At 50.4% G+C, this 26,204-nt stretch overlaps 2 protein-coding genes across 10 annotated transcripts in view; one reads left to right on the top strand and one right to left on the bottom strand.

Moving 5' to 3' along the window:
- UIMC1 (ubiquitin interaction motif containing 1) overlaps window positions 1-14,062 on the bottom strand; it is a 38,968-nt gene extending 24,906 nt beyond the window's left edge. For 4 of the 6 annotated variants that reach the window (XM_074915804.1, XM_074915806.1, XM_074915807.1 and 1 more), the window contains exons 1-3: window positions 13,959-14,062; window positions 9,608-9,765; window positions 2,506-2,596 (exon numbers count right to left, since the gene is read on the bottom strand). In XM_074915804.1, the coding sequence (XP_074771905.1) occupies window positions 2,506-2,596; window positions 9,608-9,757 (241 nt within the window). In that variant the 5' untranslated portion in view covers window positions 9,758-9,765; window positions 13,959-14,062. The remainder of the gene's footprint in view (window positions 1-2,505; window positions 2,597-9,607; window positions 9,766-13,958) is intronic. The other 2 variants (XM_074915805.1, XM_074915809.1) reach the window with 1 other exon arrangement.
- Window positions 14,063-14,517: 455 nt separating this feature from the next.
- On the top strand, window positions 14,518-24,392 carry ZNF346 (zinc finger protein 346). Of its 4 annotated transcripts, XR_012634410.1 has the most exons (8): window positions 14,518-14,728; window positions 14,838-14,941; window positions 15,022-15,117; window positions 16,139-16,289; window positions 17,852-18,091; window positions 20,600-20,693; window positions 21,978-22,975; window positions 23,968-24,392. XR_012634410.1 is itself a non-coding variant. In XM_074915993.1 (7 exons), the coding sequence occupies exons 1-7, from the start codon at window positions 14,530-14,532 to the stop codon at window positions 24,020-24,022; spliced, it is 939 nt and encodes a 312-aa protein (XP_074772094.1). In that variant the 5' UTR covers window positions 14,518-14,529; the 3' UTR covers window positions 24,023-24,392. The 4 variants fall into 4 exon arrangements, 3 of the variants coding, with proteins under 3 accessions (XP_074772094.1, XP_074772093.1, XP_074772095.1); XM_074915993.1 differs by lacking the exon at window positions 21,978-22,975; XM_074915992.1 differs by having other exon boundaries at window positions 21,978-24,392.
- Window positions 24,393-26,204: the final 1,812 nt, after the last annotated feature.

Here is a 26,204-nt window from a genome sequence, read left to right as displayed (position 1 = left end):
GGGGTCAGGGAGAAACTGTTTTTAAGACATTGCAGCCCTAAACAAATTAAACCATTTCAGAGCCTTTTTAAATGCTAATATGGCAATTTGCTAAGCGATTTATGTTCCATTTTGACATTTGCAAAATGAATTAGATGCAAAACCCCACTAGTTGTAGTTCTAACACTTACTAATAAGAGACTTACTCAAAAATAATGGAAATGCAGGATCTCAGTATTTCCACATATCCAAAGTGCAATTACAGTAAAAACATTCAAATGTACTTTAAAGCATTGACTTCCTCCAGAAAAAGAGAGAGAGACTTCTTTAGGTTTTGTATTTCCATTTATCCTGTCAGGATGAAACGTCACAGATATATTTTAGTTATGGGTTTAGGTTAAAATTAATAAAACCACAACAAAGCAAAAATGGGAGGATATGCTTTATAACCAGAGCCTGCAAATATCTGAAATTTTCCAGTTTTGAGGAGAAAGAATTTGCTCTACCCAGAAGCACCAAATCTTTACAAAAGACCAATTTGCCTCACAATTCAAAGAATTTATTTAAAGACACTGAGAAAAATAATTACTACTTCAAATCTTAATTTGCCTAAAAGCAAACACCAAAAGTCTAATTATAGCTTCCTACAAACGAAGAGAACAGACCCACCATCACACGTGCTTAAACAAGCGATTGCTCTTCGACCGAGCGGCGACAGGCACCCCCAACCTCCTGCACTTCGAGGAGACAGAGATGCACACTTAAAAAAAAAAAAGGCAACTGTTCCCCCAAGAGGAGAAGAACTATTATCAACAATTTCAACATCTAGAAACACAGCAAAACTCCTCTGTTCTAGAGTGGCTAAAGAGCCAGGCCTGTTTCCCACAATTTTTTGGAGGACACCAAACACCTTTTGCACAACACCAGCTCCTGAAACCCAGAGCACTCAACGATGCAGTGAGGACACCCAACTTCAGCAACACCCTGTTCTTAGCACCTTATATTTGGTCCCATTTTAATGGCATCTCCAAGGGGGGTGTTAGCTTTTATTTGGTGTTCTGTTTCTTTTGGGAGACAAAGAAGAAAAAGGAAAAAAAAAAAAGAAAAAAAAAGAATAACTCTGCCCCCATCTTTGACTTTGCTATCTTACTTGTTCGACACAGGACACGCACAGTGGGTTTCAACTCCCACAAAGAGCCAGGCTGTTTCATGCTATGGCCTTAGGCCTCTATTAAAAACAATTTAATTCACACAAGCCCTCTGAGGACTGACAAGCCCAACTGCTGCTGCTTGCAGAGCACTGGCGTGCTCCATTTTGTTCAGTGATTGCTTTGGGTTTTGCAGGAGACAACATCTCTCCCATTTTAAAACACTCTGAATTTAACACGCTAGCTGGAGCGCTGCCTTGCGGAGCGCAAGAACGTGAGCGCAGTTCCTCTGGGGCAGAGCAATGGTCCACCTGCCTGGCTCTAACAAGTGGTGCTGTCCGGGGAGCACAAGCAAGCCTGGCCACGCTCAGTGGCCCCTTCTGCTTGGACATCCCCGGCATTCAGAAATGTTGTTTGCAGAATATGAGCGGGAACATCTCAGCCTGTTCCCTCTGGCATCTGTTTACAGACCTACTGTCCATGAATGCATCTCATCCCTTATTAAAGCTACTGGTACTGACCCCTCCACAACCTCCTGTGACAAAAACTTACCGGAGTTCACTACATGCTGTGTGAAGTATTACTTTCTTTCACCTGTTTTAAACCTATTTGTCTCCTGCTATTTTCACTGAGTGCACGAGCTGGTAAGGCGCTGCCTTCCTGATGTGAACTCTGATCCCACCTTCCTGTCTAACTGAGCAGCCCCAGGCTTCCCAGTCACTCCTCATAAGGCAGCTGCTCCCTCCCCTTCATGGCTTGGGCTGCTCTTCTCCGGATGTCCCCTGACTCCACTGTGTCCTTGAGATGTGGAGACCAGAACTGCACACAGCACTGTTGATGTGGGTGCAACAACACTTTATATAACAGCAAAATGACGTAAAACAAATCTCTTGTTCTTAACACCCTTCCTTATGATGCCCAACGTCGCTGGCTTCTCCAGCTGCCCCCGCGCTACGAGCAGATAATTTCACAGAACTGTCAGCTGCGACTCAGATCTTTCCCGAGCTCTGACTGCCAGGTCAGAGCATCACGACATTTCAGGGAAAGACAGCAGCAGAGGGGCCTGAGCAGCAAAGCAGTTTGTGACTGACAGTGCTTTCAGATCGGCTTCAACCAGTTTTGAAACTCGGTGAGGTACAGACACCCTCACACACTTATTTTGGAAGTGCACCAGTCTGCGCACACGCCACCTGGGGAGAAAACAAGTGACAGTGTGCCTATTCAGAAAGGCAAATTTTACCCCTGAGAAGGGTCTGCTCCAAGAGCTGTGCATCCCCAGCCACATCACAGCCTTTCTGCAAGGGAAATGATCTCTAACACAAACAGCAGAAGCTGCTCAGCACCAGTCTACTTCCCCAGCCCCACACTTGAGACCTACGTGCAATTTTTCTTTTAGCAGCAAACTTTGTTCTATCCAGCTGCTGTTTTGTTCTCTTCTTTTGCAATCCGCTCTCTTCCTTTGACTCCTGCTGCAATGGAAAAAAATATGGTGAGTGCATACAATATGTAAGAAATACTACCAGGCCCCTCCCCCCCACTACTCAGACACAAACACTGGTTCAAAAACAAGCCTCTCTATGTGTGTGAAATTTGAATTTCAAACATAATTCAAGCACATTCTGTAACTATTAAAAGCTGTGTGATAAGCATAATGAGCAAAAAGAGTTACAGACTGACATAAACAGTGAAGTAGGAGAGACAATAGACTTCATGCCAGTCACCACCATGCACTGCACCTGCTGCCCATGATTTTAGAGAGAATTTGTTTGGCCCTGCTAAAACATCGGTATTGGTAAGCACTCAAAATGGAAAAAAACACCTTTTTATAATGGAACATCTCACACCTGTAAGCCAGGACTGTTTCCATGCAGCTTCTAATACTCTGCTCAGACAATTTTAGGTGACCAAAACTGGAATCCTAACCATGTTGGGGACCCATGCTAATGCACCCCGAGGACAGGAGAGCCAGCTGTATTTACTCCTGGTGCTATTCTCTCATTGTATTGCCACAAGTGTTTCATTTTTAAAGCTTGAATACTTCAGAAATTTGTCGACTCGAGGCCTCCTGGAATAATACCCACACAAACAACCTAAGTGCTTGCTGCTTTAAGCACATGGACTGCAACAAGAATGGTCGCAGGCTTAATTGGCACACATTTATGCAAGTTGCTGTCCTAATGGCTTAAGCGAGGGCGTACACATTACCGAAGGCTGGCACTGGGCCCCTTCCAATTCGTGTCTCTAAATCAGGTAGGATTAGAATCAAAGCCAGTGTTTCACGCAAAGACCCACACCAGGCCAGGAGGGGGCTTCACACAGCTCCACCTGCAGCTGCAGGTGTTTTTGCTGTCTATAAGACTCACAGCAAACTGGTCACACACTTGTGCCTCATACAGCCTCCAGTGCTGGGAAGGGGGCTTCAGGGTGAGGCACGTGGCTTGGGCTACTTTAATGCAAATGGATACGCTGCTTATTTTCAAGAGTAATCAACTTCTGCGGTCCATCACCCATGTTTCTGAACCTGTGAAGTCCTTTGGACTGCACCTCTATGCTCTTTTATTCAAGACATCTCCAGCTTTAGTGTTATCTGTAGATTTTATTAATGTATATACACCACTTGCTCCCTCTTACAGATCATTAATGAGGATGTTAAAACACACACAGACCTAATATTGATCCTCTTGGCCTCAGCTCTACATCTCCCCCAAATGAGCCTCTCTTCTGTTCATCACCAGCTTTTGCTGACAGTCTTTTAGCAGGATTTCAATCCAGGAATGTTACTATCTAGACCAAATTGAATTATTTATCCAACTAAGATTTTGCAAAGACATACTATTAAGTGGTTTCCTGAAACCCTAATACATTACAGCTTTTACATGTCGTAATGCCTACACCATTCCTCACTTCCACTGATTTAAGAATCAGCTCACAAAACAGCAATCATGCTCGGCAACTACACACACACACACTCATGCTCACACCTGGGGGTTTCTTCCTTTGACCGATTCCTTCTGTTCCCCACCCAGCCTGGTTTTGGTAGCCCGTTTCTAAGATCTGCCACTGTGTCTCCAGAAGGCTGCTTCACAGCCAGATTCTCTCTTGCTAGAAGATGGATGCCTAGCTCACGCTTAGCGGGTGACATCCTCTCTCTTCCAGGGCCCTGGCATGTTGCCCTTCTCCACAGTTTTCCATAAACTACAGGTTCTTCTACTCTGAATTGCCCTGTCTTGCTCTGCAGCAGCAGCCCCATGCTGACCTTGCGGGCAGCTCACACCTAAGGGAGTGCGGAATAGTGTAGGATCACACCAGGATCACGCTAGGATTATATGCTGAAGGAGGTTAAGCAACAGCTCTCCCACTCTCCCCCAAAGCCCCAACTAACAGTGCTAAACCTACTTCAGCTTAAGACAGGGGCGATTTAATCCTAGCAGGCTCTGTAAATCCCCAGCTCTTCTCTCTAGGCATCAATCTTCCCCTCATCACTCTTGCACTTGCCGGAAGGTCAACCCTGACACTCTCATCTGCAGCTCTCTTCCAGGGCATGGATGTGATTTATGAGCATACCAAACTTTCCACCACTGCCAGCGTCTGCTCTGTGCACAGGGACACACGTTTACAATATGCACCACAGGACAAGACAGGGCTCAAACGCCTCCAGGGCTTTGGAGGGGAATGGCATGACCGGTGCTGGGCGGGCTGCCCGGTTTCCCCACGCAGCCAGATACGTGCCTCGGTTCCCCGTGCTGGGTCCTGAAGCATCTCGACATTTATAACGGTGGCTGGAGCAAAATTATTGCAGGACACGTGTTGTATGAACCTCATACATTTGAGAAAGATGTTTAAATTGCTTAGCAGTGTTCTACCGAACAGCCACAGTACAGTGAACCGCTGAAGCAAATCCAATTAATCCTGATGGGCCAAAACATACACACACATCTCAATTGCAAGAATTCTTAAATCTTCTTTATTTTTAAACCCAGAAAATAAAACATACCTTTTAATTAGGATTTATGGCTGTTTGTACCTCTGCTGGGAGAGAGCCCCGCAGGCCCCAAAGTGCTCTGCATAAAAGCAAGCACGGATGGTAGAAACAGAAGGGGCCAAGAAAATTCAGAGAAGACAACAGGGCTTGCTCTTTCTGACCCAACCTTTTAATGCTCATCTGTCTACAAGGATAATAGGAACTCAGGGGGCCACTCAACCAACTGCCTTTCTAATAAGATCACTAGTCCAAAAATAATCTTAATCAATTAAAATATTCCCAAACTGCAGCCAATACTCTTAGTTACAAGGTCATCTCCAACACACAACTTCCAGGGGAAACTAATTATTATAGCGGAGGCGAGGTGGGAACTGCACACCTCTGCTCAGTGCCAGCCTGGAGAGTGTCTCTCCTCCTTTGCCGTCAATTTAAAGCATAACGGCCAGAAGGAATCCAAATTCTCTTCCTGTGTGTCAGGCTCTGAAGTTTAATTTATGATGCTCTCTTATGAGCAATTTCACTGTCAGCATTGTACACAGATCAAGAAAAAGACGGGTTTCCAAAGTTCCCTGCACATTTAGTGGAAGGCAGCCACTATTCTTCTTCCTTGTTTTTTTAACCTGCTTGGTTTCACCAGACAGCAGGAAATCAAATTCCCATTTAAAAAATGCTTTTGCACATACTTAAGAGAACCTGACTCTGCCAGCAGAAACAGATACAGCTCCACTCACTTCTAAAAGCCCATAAATGGAAGCCAGTAGCCAGCCTCCCACATCCTGCTCCCTCGAATCCACATCATAAACCACAGAAATCAGCTTCTACTGACTCAGGGAAGGAAAGGCTACAGAAGAATGTCTCCATAGCTAACAGTGCAGACTGCAAAGTCAAAAGGTCTGGGTAATTTTACTGCTCAACAGCAGTTGGGACCATCTAACAATAGGGCACAGCCAAACACCACACGTCCTGCATGGGAAATACTCAGATGAAAACCAGACTAATTTATTTTTAAAAGCCAATTAGATGTTGGAAGTGCCACGTTTGGCTCTAGCCAAGGCTGCTGCTGAAATTAATATCACACCCTACTTTATTAGTCTCTGACTTCAGTTCAGAATCTGTTTCAGTTCTGCTCTGTCTTTCAGCTCATTAGAACAAACCTGCTGGAAGTGGAGACTTGAACAACGAGACACCACAGGGCTCGTGCCAGACATGTAGTTCCTGACACACAGGAGGGAGGCCTCTGTAGAAAAAGGGCTTCTACCGGGCTGTGAGGAGCCTGGATTCAGCCCAGTCTGATTTCCAAGGAGTGAGTGCAGCAGAGCCTCCTCGAGAGCACACTCACGCTGCCTTCTCCTCTGGGAAGGGGAGGCGGCGGGTCCCTCGGTACCTCAGCAGGGCCCGTGGGGACAGCAGGGTGCTGCAGCGATACTCCCACGTGGCTCCGCTGCGCTCGGATGGTCAGTGGTGCGAGGTGGGCGCTGCCATCCTCGCTGTGACGCTTCCAGTGCCATAGCAAGATGCCCCTCAGGCCGTGCCTGGTCCCAAGACAAGTGCCCACTGCCACAGTTGATGGAGAACATGACAGGGCAGGGGCTGGGTATTCCAGCAGATGCCTAAACACACGTCCCTCTTTCTACCAAAACCAACAACTGATCAGGAACATCAACACACACTGCTATTTATCCAGACTCCAAGTATCTCCAAACACAGGAATACTCAGGCAAAGGGAAGTTCCACACCAAAGGGAGGACAGGCTATGGATGCCATGCAGGAATGGATGGCACCATCACCCTGGAGTCTTCTCATATGTTCCCCAAGGGCTGGCAGAACTGATGAATCTGGCAGAAAGAGCTTGTGAGACTTCATGCAAACTCTGAGTGGAGGCAGGTACTCCCAAAGGATCTACCCAGGAAAAAGGGACCCTTCCAAAAGGTAGTAGATCAGCAGCGTGTGGGGATCAACTGCAGTGAAGGCTCCAGATCAAATAGGTTAGCACAACCCCTGGGTCTCTGGCTGTGCTTGATGCTCACACTTGGCCAGGCCTCCTGCTGGGTAACAATCATCTTTCAGATGTGGCTTCAGAAAATCTTGGACATCAAGAAGTCTTTATCAACAGCCCAATTCAAGCAGGAGGCTCATAAGACAGACCAGGAATTGCTATGCCTGCAGAGAGCACTGTTGAGCACAATTTGAAATATTGTGTATTTGTGAATGACCGCCCACCTTCTGGCATGGGCAACCAATTCCCCGCAGGATTTAAACAGTCAGGGGAGACAAGAACCAGTTTGCTCATTTGTGATGTTTGCATTTTTAGAGACACGTCTGCAGACAGGTCATCTCCTCTTGTTTCCACAAAGCCAGAGAAACTGTTCTTATTTTGTCTGACCCTTCGCAAAAAGAAAGAAGTGTTGCCTGAATCCAGGATTACATATAGCAGAGATCAGAAAGCCCCATGTCCAGAAAACTTCCTTCTGATGCAGCTCTGCAGATGCCACAGCACAGACATGAGCAAAGAAAGAAAACTTGGCAAAATAACATGGATGAGCTTGATAATCTAGCATGACTGAAAAATTCCTGGGAGAGGCAGTCTGCCAAAGATCATCAAAAGTGAGAAGCTGGAGGCTTTCCAGGTGCAGCTGCTACAAGATCTGCTGGTCTGGAAGCAGAACTAGGGACTTGTTCTATAGATACCTGCCAAGAGACTGCCAAGGAAGAAAGCCATCGAATCAATGATGCCCAAATTGTCCTTGTAGCTTTTGATTCATAAGGAACCATGTCCTAACAGATGCAAGATTAATTGAGAATGTATTGTTCTCTAAAATTGCTATTGATCTGAGCTTCCCACACCTCTTCTTGAACACATAACAAGGTCTTACTAGAGCAAGAACAACAGTTACAAGGTTCGAAATTGCAATTCAACTTGATGTACACTGAAGAGCTGAGACAGTTACAGAAGCCAGACAGTTATTTTTTTGAGATCCCAAGTAAATCACATTTTTGGGTTTGATTTTGCAGAAAACAACACGACAAGAGACTGTGGCACTGGATCTGGAAGCTGATGACTCACAGAAAGAAAGAGACTGAAATGAATAAATCCACTCATTCAACTCAGTGAACTGTTGTCACTTAAACAGAACCTAATTGGCTCTTTAACGGCCTCTCTGAGCATATCCTTTTCTGTAATATGACCGATTATGCCATCAGAATTTATTGTTTATAGACAAACTTACAGAACAGTCAGGGAGCCTAACCTTTTTATAGATGTGTTTTAAGAGACGTTTGTTTCCTCTTTTTCAGATACGTGCACATTGAGATGAATAATTGCAGACAATAACAGGTCCTGATCTTTTATGTACTGCAGCAGCTCTTATAGCTGCTGATTTCTTTTTTCCTTATAGGTTTCACAATAAAGGCCAGTGATGCAGCAGACATCTGAAGTTAACTTAGCATATTGCAGAGCTAAGGGTTTAACCCCACTGAACTATTACTGCCATATGTTCCATTTCTTTCAGGGAATTTCCCAATGGGAAAGAACTCAGACAATGTGAAGAAAAAACATCCAATATCATTTGCCCTACAGCTTTTTACTGTTTATTTCTAGTGCTTTTCCCCTCCTCACATGATAATCGCCTTATTGTAGAGAAGCATGCTGCAGATGTGGGAGCGAAAGGGACCTGATTTAAGATCTACAGCTTGAGAGTGAACTGAAACGCTTTTGAAAATGGTGGAATTACAAAAAGCAGCTTAGGATTCCCAGTCACCAGCAAGACAGGGCAAAGCCTTAACAGTCGTACATAAAAAAATTGATTCTGAGTAATTTCCTCCCACGTACCTCACTCAGTTGAGGACAGATTCTCAGGTCTCTGCGTTTCCCCCAGGCGGGAGTTCCTGCACTCATCCCAACGCCAGTGTAACAGACATCAATGTTTCAATCTTTTAGGGTAAGTCTGATGTTTGTAAGACAACGCTAAGGATCAGGGATCTGAGCCTTTATGTCTTAGCCAGGCACATCCACACTGCAGTTCACCTTTACATCCTACGGAAGTGGGTTAAAAACTCAGGCTTCTGTAATTCAGGAGCAGTTTACCACACACCAGCTGTGTCTGAACTACTCGCAAGCCTGTGTTCTGAATCATTTTCTTATCTATTTGCACATAATACAGAATCATGTTTCTATGGTTAAGCTGGAAATCAATCAAATAAAAATTATGAAAAAAGATTTGTAAAGGGATTGAGGAAAGGTTACTTTTAAATTACGTTTCAAATTCAGTTCTGAGAGGATTTGGTTATCAAATCCCAGACTCATAACTCACCCTCACGAAGCACACCATTCATTTCCTAGTCAAATAGGATTTGATTCATCTCACACGTAAGAAAAGGAAGGGCACAATACGCTCTGAGCAAAGCCTGACCTCGGCACATACAGGGTAGGATGCTCGGCCACTCTTCTGCAACAGCAGGGCCCAGCACAGGCTCTGGACACCACAAGCTGATCACTGACCTCTCCATCGCTGTCAGATATAACAATAAACGCATCCACAAAACTGCGCTTCTTCTTGGCATTAGCTGGGTTCTTCTTCTCTTCCTCCTCTTCCTCCCCATCCTGACTGCGAGAGTCCAGGCCCTCTGTGGGCTGCTTCTTCCTCGGCATCCTTCACTCTGAAACAGAGGGAAAGATTAAAAGCCATTTGTTTCCTTCCGATTTAGAACTCCCTTAACAGCCATCCTTTTTTTTTTGCTATTTTTAGGCAAAATACCCCAGGCATTGGAACCTTATTACAAAGCATGGTGGATTTAGTGTTATTGGGAGCCACATGTACTAGTCACCACTCATCTAGTTATGAATACTTTATTATTGCTGATTGCTAGGAAGGGGTTTCAGGGGAACGGCAACACAGACCAAAGCCACTCTGAATGCCCTTGCTTCAAAGCAATGAGGCTTTTGTCTTAAAGCTATCAGCAAACTCCTCCACAGCATCACTTCACAGCAGGTCTCCCGCCCTCCAACACAGCCCAGAACTTCCCCAGCTCAGCCTCACCCCTTCACCATCCTGATGCAGAACAAACCAGGCTGTGGCAGTGGATCAAGCTGAAACTTGCATGCCAGAACAAGAAGCCACCACAGCACAGCCATTTGTCAGCTTTTATATTCAACAAAACAAGTGGGAAAAGGCATGTTCCTCAAAGGATGCTGCTTTGCTCAGCAGCTCGGTGGAAGGCTGCACCAGCACTATAAAAAGAGAAAATGCAGGAAACGGCTGTAGGCAGGTTAGAAACAAGACAACAGGTTTATCTCACAGCCTGGATTTCTCAATGAGCATCAGCCCCCGGAAGTCCTCTGCGCAGACATGCCTGAACCATTCGTATTAAAGGCACTTGACAAGCAGGGAGGAACCTGCTGAGCATTATTAGTGCAAACCTGAGTGCTCTATGAGCAGCACAATTGAGGGCAGGTGCCCACACAATGCAAGCTAGTACTTCAGCATCTCCTTCCCTTGCCAGCCCATAGACTGTTGGAGAGAGAAGCTCAGCAAGCGTTAGCTGCTTTGATCAAAAAGGACTCAGACGAGACGATTGGGAAAGGTGGAGGAGAGCAGCAGGGCGGCACACAGAGTTAAATCACCCTCTCCTGTCTATGTTTGCTGTTTGGCAAGTAACTCGACAACAACATTCAGAGCTTCCTGAACTGTGATCTAAAAGAGCCTTACAAAGCAGGCTGAGCACGATCAGCTCTGTTTAAGTTAGAATTAAACATGTGCAGAACGGTTAAGCAACAAGCCCTTCGTTACACACCAGAGAATGGCAGAGCTGGAAATGCAAGTCAAGTTGGCCGGTTCCCAGACCAGTGTCCTTCCACAGGATCATTCTGCCTTCCTTCAAGATCACTGAAATAGCTCAAATGTGCTGCTTAGATCTAAAATAAGAGTAAGAGAAGATGCGACAAAGACCCTACATTACCCAATATAGAGCCAAACCCTTCTCTGTAACACCACAAAATTGCAAACAGCCACTGTGTGTAGAAATACTAATGAGCAAGAAGTTCAAAATCCCCATCAGTGCTAAGAACAGCAGTGCACTGCTCCATCTACAGTCCGAGGCAGCAAGGTGAGGCTGAGAGAGGAATGCATGCCTTCCCTCCCTACTATCTGCAGCCTTCAAAAGCTTCCTTAGCCTCTCTGCCTCCATTCCTCTGCAAATACATGCACACACATGCCTAGAGACAAAAGATGATTATCCTGGTGAGTCATGATTTGCACCGAAGGTTTGCTGAGCCCTCTGAAGACAGAATATTGTACAAATGGCATGCACACCTCCAGAAGCAACTGCAATGACCACTGCAGTCCACAAACGTTTGCCTGCTTAGGAAGGGGAAATAAAAACAAGAACTGCTTTTGGAAAAGCACTGGCTCTTGCAAAACAAAGCTGTTCTGCTCCAGCTGAGCTGAACTCAGGTCTTGTTGGAATATCCTCATTATACTTTCTTCATATTTTATCTTCTGCTCCAAACGGTCTCTTTGCCCTCTGCCTGGAGAGATGAACCAAGCTTCACACCCAGCTGCTGAGAAGAACCCCCACAAAGGGAGTCCATCGTGGTAGGAAATGCTCCCTTATCAGAAGAAAAACACTCACACAGGCATTTTGGCACGGCGCTGGGGAGGAGCATTAGAGAACCGTGCCTCCAGTACATGAGCCTATGCAGGGTCACTCTGGTTTTGGAGAGACAGCCTATAAACCTCTTTACCACCAAAACAAAAACAAACAGCAACAAGCAACTTCCATGCTGTCTTTTTTTTTAAATCTACACTGGTATCACCAGTTCTCCTCTGACTCTGCGATACATCTTCTGCTTGATGCACTGTGCTAAATAAGAGATCACTGAGAAATATCAGCTGGAGTTATGATGAGTCACCTACCTTCAACATTTAAAGGAAAGAAAAAAAAAGATGTAAGAGATGTAACCACACAACTCCCACAACACTTCTGAAAATGAAGGGACTTGTGGCAAAGAGACTCTCTGTAAATGTAACTAAGGGAACAAGACAAGTAAGAGATCACTTGTAGCTGTGCTAGTCTGAGGCTATGAGTAGGAGAGCAGTAATAGCTTTTATTAGGCAAACTGGTATAGCTGAGGGAAGAAAACACGCATCAGAACACACACACACTCCCCCCACTTCAGGTAGGGAAGTTAAAACACCGAAGCTGATTTTGCTTTTAGTGCTCTTGGAAAGGTTCCTAGTATCTGAGGTGATGATACTGGCTTTCAGGCTCAGCAAAAAAGGCCAAAGACTGAATTATCTAAAACTACCTTTGCAATCTGGCTCACAGACTCATTTTTCAGTTATCCATGGTTTTTTCCAACTCTGAATTTAAGATAATTTCTTTGTAAATGCCCTGACAGCAAAGGTGACCTCCTGACAAGGGACTCGCAACATGCCGCGCTTCTCCAGTCACATTTTTAGGGATATCCTTGAAGATCCCCAACTTGTGATTATTTGTCATTTTCCCTCTCATCTATCATTTTGATGAATCAGAAAGCAATTACCGACAGAATAATTCTAAATCTTGACACTGCAGCTACAGACCTGCCAAGCTGTGACAGCTTGAAAAATGCTTGAAAATGAAGCCAAAAATGAATGACTCTCATCCCCGGATGAGTTTCTGAGCCGTTTGAGACACAGGCTGTCGCTTTGTAAACAACTCCCCCCCACCTCGGGAAGAAGAGGCACGACGCTCCCCTGCAGCACCGCGAAGCGGCTCCGTGCTCAGGCAGGTCAGCACCACACGCCTCCCTGGAAATATCATCCCTGGACCCTCGGCTCGACCCCGCATGCAGGGCCCAGCTGATGCTCTGCGACCCGCAGGACACGAGGGCTCACGGTGCCCCAGAGGGGAGAGGAATTGTTTACAGGATTTATCCGTTTATGGAGCTGGCTCTTCACAAGAAGGGACAGAGGGACCGCAGAGGCCAAGCATGCCCAAGTGCTGTCATCTGCAAATGTCAGTGAGCTCTGCAGGAGATGCTCACTGCTCAACCTCCCTCTAGCCCAGACCAAGCAAGTCCCGCACGTAGCAACTCTCCCTGCTCCAAGGCCAGGCCCTGCGTGGGGGGAGAGCAACCCCCTCCCCAGCACCCACCCGAGATCCTCCCGCCCCCTTCCCGACCCACTGCCTTCGTAGGGTCAGAGCTACACAAGCGCTACCCTGGGGAGGCAGCATGGAGCGTCCCAAGGTGGGATGGGGGAGCTCGGGAAGAAGGGGATCAGCCATAGGTGGGGTAAAGCAGAGGGAGGGGAGTGTGTTGGGGATGCCCTCGAAGGGGAGGGGGCCAGCCCTGGAAGAAGGGAAACAGAGGGGCAGGAGGTGGCCCCAGGGCCTAGCCTGGGGGGGATGCCTCAGGGGATGGGGTCAGGGGGGGTCGGTTTTGCGGTGCCCTCTTCAGGGGACAGCCCCGGGAGAGGAACGCCAGGGTCACCCCCCCGGGGAAGGGACACAGTATGGGGTCACCCCCAGGGCAAGGGGCTGGGGTACAGCCCTTGAGGGGAGAGATACGGGGGTGTCCCCCCCACCCCCGGGGGACAGGGCTGGCGCTGGGGGGCCGGTCCCCGGATCACCCGGGGCGGGGGCCAGTGGGCGTGCCTGGGGGGGTCAGCCCTGGAGCTGCCCCGGGGGAACGGGCCGGGGAATGGCCCCGGGGGTCACACACACACACCTCCCCCCGGGAGAAGAGTCGATCCCGGGCAGGGGGGCTCGGCGCCCAGCTCCGGGAGCCCCGCGGCGGACGAGCCCCGAGCGAGCCCCGGGGCAGCGGGCCCGGAGCGGTGCGGCAGGCCCCGCGGGACACAGGTACTCACCGGGCCCGGGCCTCCCGCGGGCCGGCGCCCCGCCCCCGCCGGGCCGCCCCGTTGCGCGGCCACAGGCGGCAGCGCCGCTGACCTCCCCGCCGGGCCGCCCCGCCGCGCCGGCCCCGGTCGGCGGGTCTCTCACCCGCACTCAAGTTGGCGGCGGAGGCCTCATTGCCCTCACCCAAGATGGCGGCAGCGGCTTCCCGGCGCATCACGTGGCCGGCGGGGCGGTGAAGCGGGCGGTGCCATGCCGCGGGCGGGCCGGGCGCTGAGGGGGGTGAGGGCCCCGACGCTTCGTCCTGAGGCACGGGGGCAGGTGCTGGCGTTGTCGCCATTTTCTCAGCCCGGTGCCGGCCGGTGCGAGCAGGGCAGCGGGTGCCGGTTCCCCAGGAGGAGGCTAGCGCGGCGGGGGCGCCTTCACCCCCCCTCCCTGTGAAGCCTCGGTCCGCCAAAAGCTGCGCGTAACGCCGTCGCTGCGGCAACCGCTGCGCCGTTTAAAGGCCCGCAAAGACCGAGCCCCGCGGGGCGGGCGGCGACCCTCGGGGAGCCGCCGTCCCCCGCCCTCCTGCCCACAACCGACATGGCCGCCGACGCCTCCCTTCGCGGGCACGTGCGGGCGTTCTCGCGGGAGGTCGCGCCGCCGTTGCTAGGCGCGGGGGGGGGGCGCGGGCGGCTCTCGCGAGAGCGGCGGGGGGCGGCGGGGGGCGGGGTGGCGGCGATGGCGGACGGGGCGGGTAGCAACGGGGACGCCGCGGGGCTGCCGGTGGGCAAGGAGGCAGGTGAGGAACCGGGGGGCAGCCGGGTCCCGTGGGGTTCGCTGCGGCCTGGCCGGGCCGCTGACACCCCGGCTGTGCCCACACCCCCCGCACCTCCCCCCGTCTCCCGCAGTGGACCGCCTGATCCGGGAGAACGGGCACATCTTCACCGAGGCCCAGTGCAAGGTGTGCAGCGCCCTGCTCATCTCCGAGTCCCAGAGGCTGGCCCACTACCAGGTAGGGCGCGGGGCGGTGGGGCGCGGGGCCGTGGGGCGCGGGGCGGCGGGGTGGACGCGTTTCTCTCTGCTTTTCTCCAGAGCAAGAAACACGCCAACAAGGTGAGGCGGTACCTGTCCATCCACGGCGGAGAGGAGCTCGCCCACGGGAAGAAGATGAGGCTGGATGCGAAGCAGGTGAGGAGAGCGTAGAGCCCTTTGGGCCTAAATACCGCCGAGCGGGAGCTGCTGGGCTAAAGGCTGTTGTATGGCCAGGGCACCTTTATGAATAAATGAAGAAAACGCTCTCAGAAAGGGCACTATGAGAACTGAAGAGCTCAGTGGCAGGTGTGTCGCCAAGCCTTGTCTCAGTGAGGGCAGTTCTTGCAGCCCTTTGCATTTAAGCAGCCTCTGTGAGTATGTCTTCCACATTTAAACAAATGCACATTGCCTTTTATTGATAGTCCTGCTTGAAAGGACAGGAAAAGGTGAATAGGAGCAAAGGCTTGTCAGGAGTGTCATTGTGTAACCTACTGTCACAGAGACCACATCTACTGGAATTCTCTTTCCAGAGCAATCCTGCTTTTACTTATTTAGGTTTCCTCAGCTGGTAGCTGGGGTCTGTTGGTCAGTAAAGGCACTACGTTCCACTCGGCCATCTGTCTGCCCTGTGACTCATTTGGGAAACAGATTCTACTTTTATGATTGCTTTAGCTTTAATCCCTAACCCTCCAACATTTGTGGCGGGGGGGTGAGGGGTAGAGACGGATGCCTTCGCACATAGTGTTGGTCTTAGAAGTGACTGCTGCTGCCTGATCTGCTGGCATCATGTTGCAGATGACCCAGCTGATTGCGATGTTTGTGTTGCTCACTTCACACCTTGCAGAGTAAAAGGCTGCCTGTTCCAATTGTGGCAACAACACACTTAACCTTGTCCTTAACCCATACAGGCCAGGGCTGCCCCTCTGCCTGGAGTCATTCACTAATGGGTTACAAAAAAATAATGTGGCGCAGAAACACTCTCCAGTGAGGGAGAGAGTGATGTTGCATCATGGAAGTGCTACTCCCACTACTTCAACTGATCTCCCAAATGTCTCCAATTACCTTGTTTTCTTAAACCCCCAAACCTTCGTGTTTCTTGTCATAACAAGAAGGTTGGACGAGGTGACCTGCAGAGGTCCCTGCCAACCTCAGCCACTCTGCGGTTCTGTGTGCACAGGACAGCAAGCAGGAAGGCACCAACGGGGAAGACAGGAACAAGTGTTGTCCCATCTGCAACATGACCTTTTCCTCTCCAGCCGTGGCAACATCTCACTACTTGGGCAAGACTCATGCCAAGAACATGAAGCAGCAGTCCACCAAAGTGGAAGGTATGACTGTCTGCAGCATCTTCGTGCTGTACCGAGGGGCTGTTCAAGCAATAAAAAACCTGAGAGGCTCATTGGACCCCAAGCATAAGCTCTTGTGAGAGTGTGCGTACTCTTTACTGTGAAACCGAGTAAGTCAGCAGTGCATCTCCAGAGACACAGCTTCTCTCAGCAGCCTACTTCATGGGCTGGTGCTGACAAAAAGTTGTGCGGGTTTCTTTTTTTGCTTTGTTTGGGAGAAATGCAGCTTGCATCATTGTACCCATCCTGTGTGCAGGGACCAGGAGAGAGCCAGTCTTCAGGGAGCATGATGTTAAGCTGTAGAAATGCCTGTCACAGGATACGAAGCTCACTAAAAGCTTACAGGGCTTGAAGTGACTGGTAAAACTCAGATTCGGCAAATTCATCAGGCCTGCTCGACTACAAAGATGTAGCCTCTGAGGTTCGGGGACTTTTGAGCTGCAGGTAGCCAGGGACTGGGAGAGCACAGCTGGGAAGTATCAGTATGTGCTTGTCCTGACCTTGTGCTTTTCCTGTGGCACCTGCCGTTGACTGCTCCCATGATGGGTTGCAGTCCAGGCAGACCTCGGGGCTGACCTAGTGCAGCTGCCTGTGTGTGCCATCTCATTGCTAGCAGACAGAAAGGCCCAGTGAGTGGGGAGAGAGACCCTCTGTCCAGGGTGGATAGGGGCAACCGAGAGCCTGGGGTGCTGTAGCCAGTCAGGACAGAGGGAAAACGCAGCCTTTGAGTGCACCTAAGGATGGCAGCTTGTGCAAGCTCTGAGCTGGGATCTTCCAGGCAGAAACTTTGTCCCGGGGTGTCTTCATGGCTTTGCTAGGTTGTGCATGCACAACAAAGCCCCATCTCTGGGGTCTGGGTGGCCCACAGGATGTTTTTGTTCTTTGAAGCCCTTGCTTTTGGGTATGAGAGGAACCTTCAGGAAGGGGTGGATGTACACACGAGCAGTCTGGTGCGTACCTTCCATTTTGGTGTGAGAGGAGCTCTCTGGTCCTTGGTAGCCCGTAATGAGAGGGTGCAGGTTTCTCTGTCAGACAGGAGAGACGCTTCTCTGTGTGGATTCCCTGCGTCAGACCTAGTCCCGCCCGTGCTGTTTCTCAGGCAAGACTCCTCATGACTTCAGTTCAGGATCGAGTCCTGTGGCTGCACCGTGTTTCTAGAAACCCACTTGCCTTTGCTGCACAGGTGCTTGTACCCATGTTCTAGCTGGGTGATGATGATAGTAGGTGGAAGCTCATTCATGTCCAGGGTTTCTTGAAGACAGACATGCTTATGTTAAGGAGAAATATGCAAATATGTTGGGGTTTTTTTAATGCTAAAAGTTTTTCTGTCCTACTCTGGCTTGTCTTACCACATGCCTTTCAATTCTGCAGTGTTAAGGGAAGAGGTAGGAGCAACGTGTATTTATCCAGATGTCTTACATTCTCTGTCTAGGTTTGGATTTTAGGTGTCATGGGTTATTTTAATACGGGGTTTGGGGAAATAAAGTGACAGGTTTTTAACTCTGAGTTCTGTGACTGACCAAGAGTTTGGATTCACCCTACAGAAGCAGTGCCCCCACAGAAACATCCTGCTACCCTCCCCACCTCTACTGTGTCTTCTAACGAAGAGAACAAGGACATTACTGACCCAGACAAGTTCTGTAGCCTCTGTCACGCCACTTTCAACAACCCCCTTATGGCAAAGCAGCATTATGTAGGCAAGAAGCACAGAAAGCAAGAGACCAAACACAAGCTGATGGCACACTATGGCCGAACCCCTGATGCATCGGCATCGTCCTTCATGGGTGAGTTCTCAGCAGGCCGGCTAACAAATAGCTGAAGCAGGGTGGTAGAGTGACAGTATGTGTCTGACGGGTGTTTGGACAAGAGAGTCCATGCAGAGGGAGCAGGGGAGAATTGCTCGTGATGAGAATCTTGATTATACACCATAAGATTGATTTGGTTGATGTTCTAACCCCCTGGCAGCAAGAGAGGTTTTAGGCTGTAGCCGCTCGTGACAAGCTTTGAGTTGTGTTTTGCAATGTTGTCTAATCTGGGACACGTCTTTTTTATTCTCTGTGGATAATCCAGGGATTTTGGTCAGTACTGTTTCTAGCTAGGTGATTGCATCCAAAATGGAAAGATAAAAGTGGCATTTAGTGCTTAAAAAATGTCTTCAGAGGGGACTAGCCAAAGATGGAAGAAATAGGTTTAACTGCACCTGCTGCTTCAAAGCACATGAAAGCTAGAGAGATTTCTCCCTGAATGCCTTTCTACCTCTGTGTGGGCACTTCCATCTGATGAACTAATGCATCTCTCTCTGGAGCAAGCAGAAATGGGGGGGGGGAAAGACCTATTAAGGAAGAACTTCAGTCAGACAGTTAAAACTCATTTGGTTTATGATCTGCTGCTTATGAGCACTTCTACATGTTGAAAGCCCTTGGAGTCCCATGAAAGCATTAGGAGCTCACAGTAAACTCCCTTGTTCCTCCCAGCAGCCTTCTGTTGGACCTAGAAGTCTTAGTACCTGCTGGATGCTTGAGGTAAATAATAAGCAGACAAATCATTTTAAAATCTTCTTCAAGGGCTTCTTTCTCTGTTGTAAAAGCCCACACAAGCAGAAGATTAATTCTAATTCTTTGCAGGCCACCTTTAGATACTGGTAGCACTTAAGAGAAATGAGACTCAATTATCCAAGTAATATTCTCTCCCACATTGCATAGTCGTGTGGGAGATGGAAAAGGTGCTTGGTATCTAGTGTTACCCATCTGCTCTTTACCTAATTAGTGGGGCCTGATGAATGGTTCCACTTCAGTGTGACTCAGGCGCTGACAGTGGCAGGAGCCCCAGCCCAGGCGGGCTGGGTGGGCGGGCAGTGCCCTTGCCTGTGTGAGGGGTGTCTCCCTTGAAGCGCCGGCGGTACCCGTGTACCCACAGACACATCTCCATGGCACTTCAGCTGTTGAGGGGAGGTTTCAGAGCCTGGGATGTAATCGAGGGCTGCTCAGATGTGATGGGCTGCACTCAGGGATGTTTTCTCTTGCTCTCTTCGCCCATCTCTGTGTGCTAACAGCCATGCCTGTCCCTAAACGTCTTTCTGACTGTCAGCAGGTAAAGATGTGTTCTTCACAGTGCAACACTGAGGTGTTTGTCTGCTTAAAGTTCCTCTATGAACAACCGGTTTGGGCTGCAGGAGTGCAGTTTAGGCAACCTTGTGCACACACCAGTTTGCCACATTTGCAACAGAGAGATCTTGACCTTGATGCTGCAGGGAGGGCTGTAACGGCTCCTCTGGCCTTTCCCACCCAGGTCCAGCTCTGTTTTGAGAGTTGAACATCCCACTAGAGTATGAAACCTCTCAGAGGTGCAGCAACCAGGTGGGGAAATGTCTGCCACATCATGTGTTTGAGCTTCTCACTCAGTGATTATGCTGCTCTGCACCCCTGGGGCGAGTCTCCCTTTTCACCTTAAGGAAATGTTTTCTTTGTGAGGCTCCCAGGCAGAGCCCTTCCCTAGCAAGCCAAAACTGAGGAGCACTTAATGTCTTGAGGACAACTGCCAGGATTTTCCCGTGTTAGAGACTCTGGTGCTGAGCTGTGCTGCCGTGCTTGCCTGTTTGCTATCTGTGACCTTCCGAACTTTCATTCCAGCTGGAGTTGTCATGTTACACAAAACCATTGATCTGTCTAGTACAACTATTGTTGGAAACTTTTTTTTTTTTTTTCTGGCAGTTAACTGATACGCTGACTGTAACCAAACTGCTTGAGGATAGAGCTTAATATTCTCAGTTGGCACCTCAGCAAGGCTTAGCAGAATGCTGCATTGTGGAACTGGACATTGTGTGTAATCTCCTCTGGCTGCTTTTTTTATTGAAACACTACAAGCTTACAAATTAAGTATCTCCCTCATTTTTTGTTATGAGATGTACAAATCAGGAAAAACGGGAATTTGGGAGAGAAATGGCGTTGCAAAGCTAGTATAGCACCAGATTTGGTGTCCTAATGCGGAGATTTTTACTATGTCTGGTACTGTGAACTGTTTACAGGAAATGTGTCTTTGTTTTTATAGATAAACAAACCCATGTTCTGACCAGGAAAGCTTTTCTGGCTCAGTGATTCCCTCGCTGTGACTGGCTGATACATGGTGGGGTAGTGGGACTCTGCGACCTCCCCGCCTGGTCAGGCTATTGACTTGTTATCTGACTTTGTTTAGCGGTTGTTTAACACATCAAGTGATTGATTATCTCACTTGTTTCTACCTCAGGCACCAAGTTGTTGGCTAGCTGTGTGTGCTAACATTGATGTCTGTTTCAGCTGGGAAGGGGTACCCCTGCAGCACATGTAACATAGTACTGAACTCCATAGAGCAGTACCAAGCTCACATCAGTGGCTTCAAACACAAGAATCAGTAAGTAATGTTGTTGTCTAAGTGTGTTTACAGCCTCACTGTTCAAATCGATGGGTTAAATATAACTTGAAATGCAGTTTTGAATGCGTATTTCCAGCTGACTTGCAAGCAGATCAGCAGGGTTTGCGCAGGCTTGCGCTGTTTGTCCTGAAGCTGATTCACTTCGGCAGCTCCCTCTGCAGCCAGCTCTGGGATGCTGCTCAAGTACAAGTGCCCTGCGGTTGCTTTTGGTTCTTGATCAGTTTGGACCTTTGCTGTGAGCATATCAAGCCTGACCCCCATTAAACACTGTTTGTGTAACAACTGAGATTTTAATTTAATTAAAGACTGGCCCAGTGGAGATCTGCTTGCCATTTTAATCTCTCCCAGGGTTGCTTGTCTTAAAATTTGGCATGTAGTCATTACGCTCCAGGTACCTAGATTGGTGAGTTAAATAATGACATCCACTGCATATATTATCCAAAAAAATTGGGCTGCCAGATGATCAATACCAAAAATACTTGTTCTGGACACTGTCAAAGTTCAGATCTCTAATTTCAAAGCTTTCGGTAAAAAAGACTCAGTAACAACCCTGGGTTGGTACAGAGAGCTTCTTAGAAGAAAGAGGTATTAGGAAACCCTAGCTGAAGTGAGGACAGGCTTCTAGCCAAATGTCCCAGAGAGGACAGGAGGAAAACTGAGATCTCTAGCTGCCTGTCTGTAGAATAGCAGCCCCATGGTCCTTTGGCTCTCTGGAGTTCTGGATTGGAAGACACATGCTCCATCTGTCATCCTAAAACAGGAAAGTTTTAGCTCTTGAATGGCACAACCAGATCAGTGAACAGCAAGAATCCTGTTCTAGATAGGTAACACTGAGGATGTTCCCAGCACACAAGCATAAGTGTTCCCTTTCAGGATATGGATGTTGTCCGAGGTTTTGCAGCCACATAACTCCCTTTCAGAAAGCTGCTTCTGGATTCAGCCATTCAGTCCTGTTCCAGGCCAGCTTCTGCAGTCTGAGGACATCCAGGATACTTGCTTTGTAATGGAGCTCTTTAACAGTCCTTGAGCTGTGCAATCGCTAATTCTGCCGTGCTAAAGGTGTCTGTTTACACACACACACGCACGGAGGGCAAGGATGCACTTGGAAGCTTTTCTGGCAGGTTGTTGACTTGGCTGCAGTAGGCTGTCACTCCACTGACAGCCATGCCTGCTGAGCAGTGATTGCAGCTGGCAGAGTTCAGAGCACTTTTGACATTGTCTCCTTTTTTCCCTTCTCTTCCTCTCGCTCCCCTCGATGTCCAGGATGCCAGGAGCAGTGCCGGTTGTCGGACCGTTCCCACCACAGCAGTATGTCCGGGAAGAGTCAACTGCCCCAGGAGGCTACAGTTATTTCAGCCAAGACTTCTAGAGCAAGTTTCAGCACTGTTCTTGGAGTTGTTGGTGGCCCAAGAACGCACATCCTTTGCCAGCCCACAATGGTTTCATTATCCCTCTGGATAAGCAAAGCCCTACCCTCCTGTATGCACCCGTTGAGCAGAACGGGGACTGAATCTGTCAGAAAAAGGATCCAGCTGGAAGAGACTTGCTAGACAGCAAATACTTCACTCCCTTAGAGTAGTTTTCATTGTGTAATTGCTTCCTGTGAAGGTGGGTGCGGTGTGAGAGGAAGTGTGTATCTGGTATAAGGAGGGTTTGGCAACAGGCTGGTAGTGGCCACCTCCTCCCTCACCAGAGCAAGTAATGGATTCCTGCACCTGGAGGGCCAGCATCCATGCTCAGAGGTGGTTTTTGCTGGAGAAGAGCTCCTAGACTGTAGCAAGCAGTGCTTATGCAGCGTGGATGGGCAACAGTGCAGGTCGCCTGGCTTTGTACAGGCCTAAAATAGGAAATAGAGCGTGGCATCTCTTTCCATGCCTCCTCCGGTCAGGTTTGTGTGCAGAATTTCATGAGCCACCAATTGCCATCAGAGCCTTTCGCAGTACTGCAGCCGTTGGTTCTGGAGCTGGGTTGTTTGGGTCTGTCTAACAACTATTTACAACTTCTGGTGTGCAAACTGCTGCTGGTGGGAGCGGAGGGCTGTGAGAGGGGTTAGAGCTTCTGGCTCTCCACAGCCCTCTGCTCTGAGGATTTCCATGTGGAAGGAAGGAACTGTTTAGCCTGGTTTCCTATGGAAACAGGTGTACGTGATCATTCACCGTGTGTGTCTTTACCCCCTGTGACTTAAGCCAATCTCAGCCAAACTTGGCAGCGGTGGAGATCTCCAAGATCTGAATGCAATCAGCAGAGGAAGGTAGAGCGGGGTGAGTTCATCTCTAATTCTGGCAGGGTCTGCATGGAAGTGCAGCATTTTCCCTACTGCCACCAAAATACTCTTGGGGAAGGAGGGTTTTAAGGGAAAAGAGAGGAAATAAATCTAGATGCAGCAGAAAATTGTCGTATGACTTGATCAAATTGTTAGCTGACTAAAAAGCTACAAATCCTTTGGAAACCTGCCTTCATTAGTCCTTCATTAGACACTACTTGCCCAACCCCTCTCTTCAAAGTTCTTACACATTTGTACCATCCTGGAAAATGGATGTTCTATATTTCAAACCCAGAAATTAGGACTGATGGCCTCTTCATGATGCTGATGTACTAGATCTGTTAGAAAAGGCCCCAGAAGGAAGGGCAGGCATCTGAGACGGCTGTGCATTTTGGGCAAGTTCTTTAGATGTTTTGCCTTAAGCTAAGGCATTGCCTGTTCTCTGCTAGCCCACCGCAAGAGCCCTGTGCGTTGGACTGGCCTCATGTTTGGCACCAGTGCTCTGAGTCAGGCGCCCCGTGGCTTTGTCCCAGCGTCAGTGCCTCCATGGAGCTGAGACTTTGCTAGTCCGTGGCAAACATCCTACTGTTTTTCTTCCACGGGGCAGAAGGATGTGAATGGGGCTCCTCTGAGGACTACCCTGGCCTGTGGGGCTCCGTGGGGCCGGCAGGAAAGTGGGTGACGGCCATGGGCATGCTGTGCTGCCAGCGTGGGCTGAGCCAAGCTGCTGCCTCCCATTGCGTGGCACCAGCAGCTGCTGGAGGGCACTCTGGGGCCCTTGACTCCCAGCGTTTTGTGCCAGGGGAGCATCTGACGCCTTCACGGGGCTGAGAGCCAGGCTGTAGAGGCACTTCCAAAATCCGGTGTGTGTGCTGGTCAGGTTAAGCAAGGAGAGAGAGAGCTGGTTGCTAATCTCAGTGCTTGGAGTGAGTGCCTTCCCTTCCCCACTCCAGGCTGTGCATGAGCTTTGTTTTTCTTCACCCTGTGCAGAATCCGCCATCTTACCCTAGGACAGGCTCCTGCTGGTCTGGGTTCGCCTTCCTAACGTTTTCCAGTCTTGCTCCACTGCTGAGGACTGACCTTAGTCTCCTGCTACCGAGGGAGTCCTTTTAAACCTTGCGAGCTGATCAATGAGCAGAAAATTGCGATGAACTGAAGGAAGCATTGTGCGCCTGATAGCCCTGGGTGGCCTCCAACTCCAATCTCTGCTGCTTAGCTCTCGTCCCGCTGTGCCAGGGCAGGTGCCCGCTAGATGTGCTGTGCATCGACACCAAGAGGGATCCATTTCCAGCACTGTCTGGTCTGGTGTGTCACTCCTGTCTGTGTACTGACAGTTTTGCCTTCCCCTGTACACAGTGTTTATGTATCTGCTGTTTCCCTAAGGTGAAGCTCTCCAAATAGAGTGTTTATTACTACTTTTGGGTGCTGTCTCTCTGCTAGAGCCCTTCCTGGGATTTTGCCATACTTCAAGGAACAGGATGCAGACACATTTGAAAAATTTAGGAGGGGTGGGAGACTTGTGTTGCCCTCTGTCCTCCCAGAGGCCCTGCTCTCCTCCACAGCACCCTGAGGTCCAGACGGAGCCTTCAGTCCCTTCCTCTGTGCTGCTCTGACAAGCCAGCGAGGTCTTGGGCATGCCGCAGTCCCCAAGGGGAAGATGGGACAATCTGGGCTGGGAGACTGCTGGCTCTTCTGCAAACTGTTGTACAGCTTGTGCCAAAAAGCTCTGTGACTGCCTCAGGACGCTGGGCTGTTTCCTGGCACTGCTGTGGCAGCGCAGGAGTGCCATCGCAGCAGGGGTGCTCTGCTGCTGTCTGCTGAGGCGGACTGGGGTGCCCGGTGCCACCTGTCGTGCTCCTCCGTGGGCAGGGCTGCAGCGGAGTGCAGGGACCCGGCCTGTCTGGGCGCGGTGCAGGCCCTTGTGCTGGCACTGAGGGTGGCACTGCCATCGGACGTGCAGGTGGCGCTGGGGGGGGCGGGCTGCATCCACTTCTCATGGTGCACAGCTCTGCCAGGGCAGTGTCCCTGCTGCTGCCAGCCTGTCCCTCGCTGCCCCCTTCCCCTCCTCACAGCAGGGCTGTTGTGGCTTTGGCAGCTCCCAGCCCTTCCATGGGTGCAAGCGCTCCCCGGGGCAGGTGCAGGGGAGGCAGCGGTGGCGGCCAGGGGGCTGCCGTACCCCTGGCACGTCCCTGTCCCCAGTAGCAGCAGTGCCAGGACACAACCAGGTGGCCCTGCCGGCTGTGCTGGGGGTTGCAGTCCCTGTGGAAGGTCCAAGCACGGACCAGGTGGGTGCCAAAATCACGCACGGGTGTCCCTGCTCTGCTGGTTGTCCATCCTGTTGCTGGTCTCCCCCCACGGGCCCCAGCACCCACAGGCACTGCCGGGTGTGACGGGAGGGGGGCTGGAGCCTGGCTCCACCAGAGCCACCTGCGTGTCAGGGGAGGCAGAGGACAAGGGGTTGGCCCTTGTCCCTTGGTTGCTCCCCAGTGCCAGCGTGCTGCCGGACCAGTGCCCTTGCCCAGCTGTGGCCAGGGCTGCCCAGTCCTGCTCCTCCCCACAGGGGCCTCTGCGGGCAACACCTCTCCGGGCCAGGGCTCTGGCTGCCTGCGCCGGGCCGAGCCCCAGCACCTTCCGGGCTGGCAGGCGCGGTGCAGGGCATGGAGCCACCCGCCAGCCACGTCCCCCGCGGAAGCACCGCCGTCCCCTGCCCGTGCCGCAGCCAGCTCCATGGAGCCTGCCCGTCTGCTCCTCCGGCAGCGCGTGGGGCTGGGCCCCGGGTCCCCCCTCAGCTGGGGGGAGCGCAGCCACAGCCCCAACCGCTGCCATCCCTCGTGGCCCCGCTGGCTCCAGCGAGTAAATCAGGTGCAGATGTGAAGGCAGGGCCGGGCGCCTGCTTGCGATTAGGGGCTGGGAGCATCGGGGTGGCCCCGTTCCTGTATTGCAGCCGCTGCTGTGGCCACACCACTCCCGGGAGGAGCCCCCAGTGCCCCACGATGGGACAGGCCTTGTTCCAGTCCCACATGGGCATTGTGGTGTCCAGCCCAGCGTGTAGTGTGGGCCATGTCCCCAAGGGGAGCAGTGCCCATCCTGGCCCCATGTGCCCCATTCCCTGTGCAAGCTGCAGCCCCAGTGCCAGCCAGGACAGGCAGGGGCAGCAGGGCTGCCTCTTCTGTGCTGCCAGGCTGGCCCCAGCCCCACGTGCTCCCAGCTCAGCCCTCGGCACCCCA

The sequence above is a fragment of the Athene noctua genome, chromosome 12 (assembly GCF_965140245.1).
Source record: "Athene noctua chromosome 12, bAthNoc1.hap1.1, whole genome shotgun sequence".
NCBI classification, from domain to species: domain Eukaryota; kingdom Metazoa; phylum Chordata; class Aves; order Strigiformes; family Strigidae; genus Athene; species Athene noctua.
This window is presented reverse-complemented; position numbering and strand designations above follow the sequence as displayed.

Coding starts and splice junctions, on each gene's coding strand:
- ZNF346 (XM_074915992.1), top strand. CDS start 14,530: ATGGCCGCCGACGCCTCCCTTCGCGGGCACGTGCGGGCGTTCTCGCGG. Junction 16,290..17,851: donor GCAGTCCACCAAAGTGGAAG/GTATGACTGTCT, acceptor TTCACCCTACAG/AAGCAGTGCCCCCACAGAAA. Junction 18,092..20,599: donor ATCGGCATCGTCCTTCATGG/GTGAGTTCTCAG, acceptor TGTCTGTTTCAG/CTGGGAAGGGGTACCCCTGC.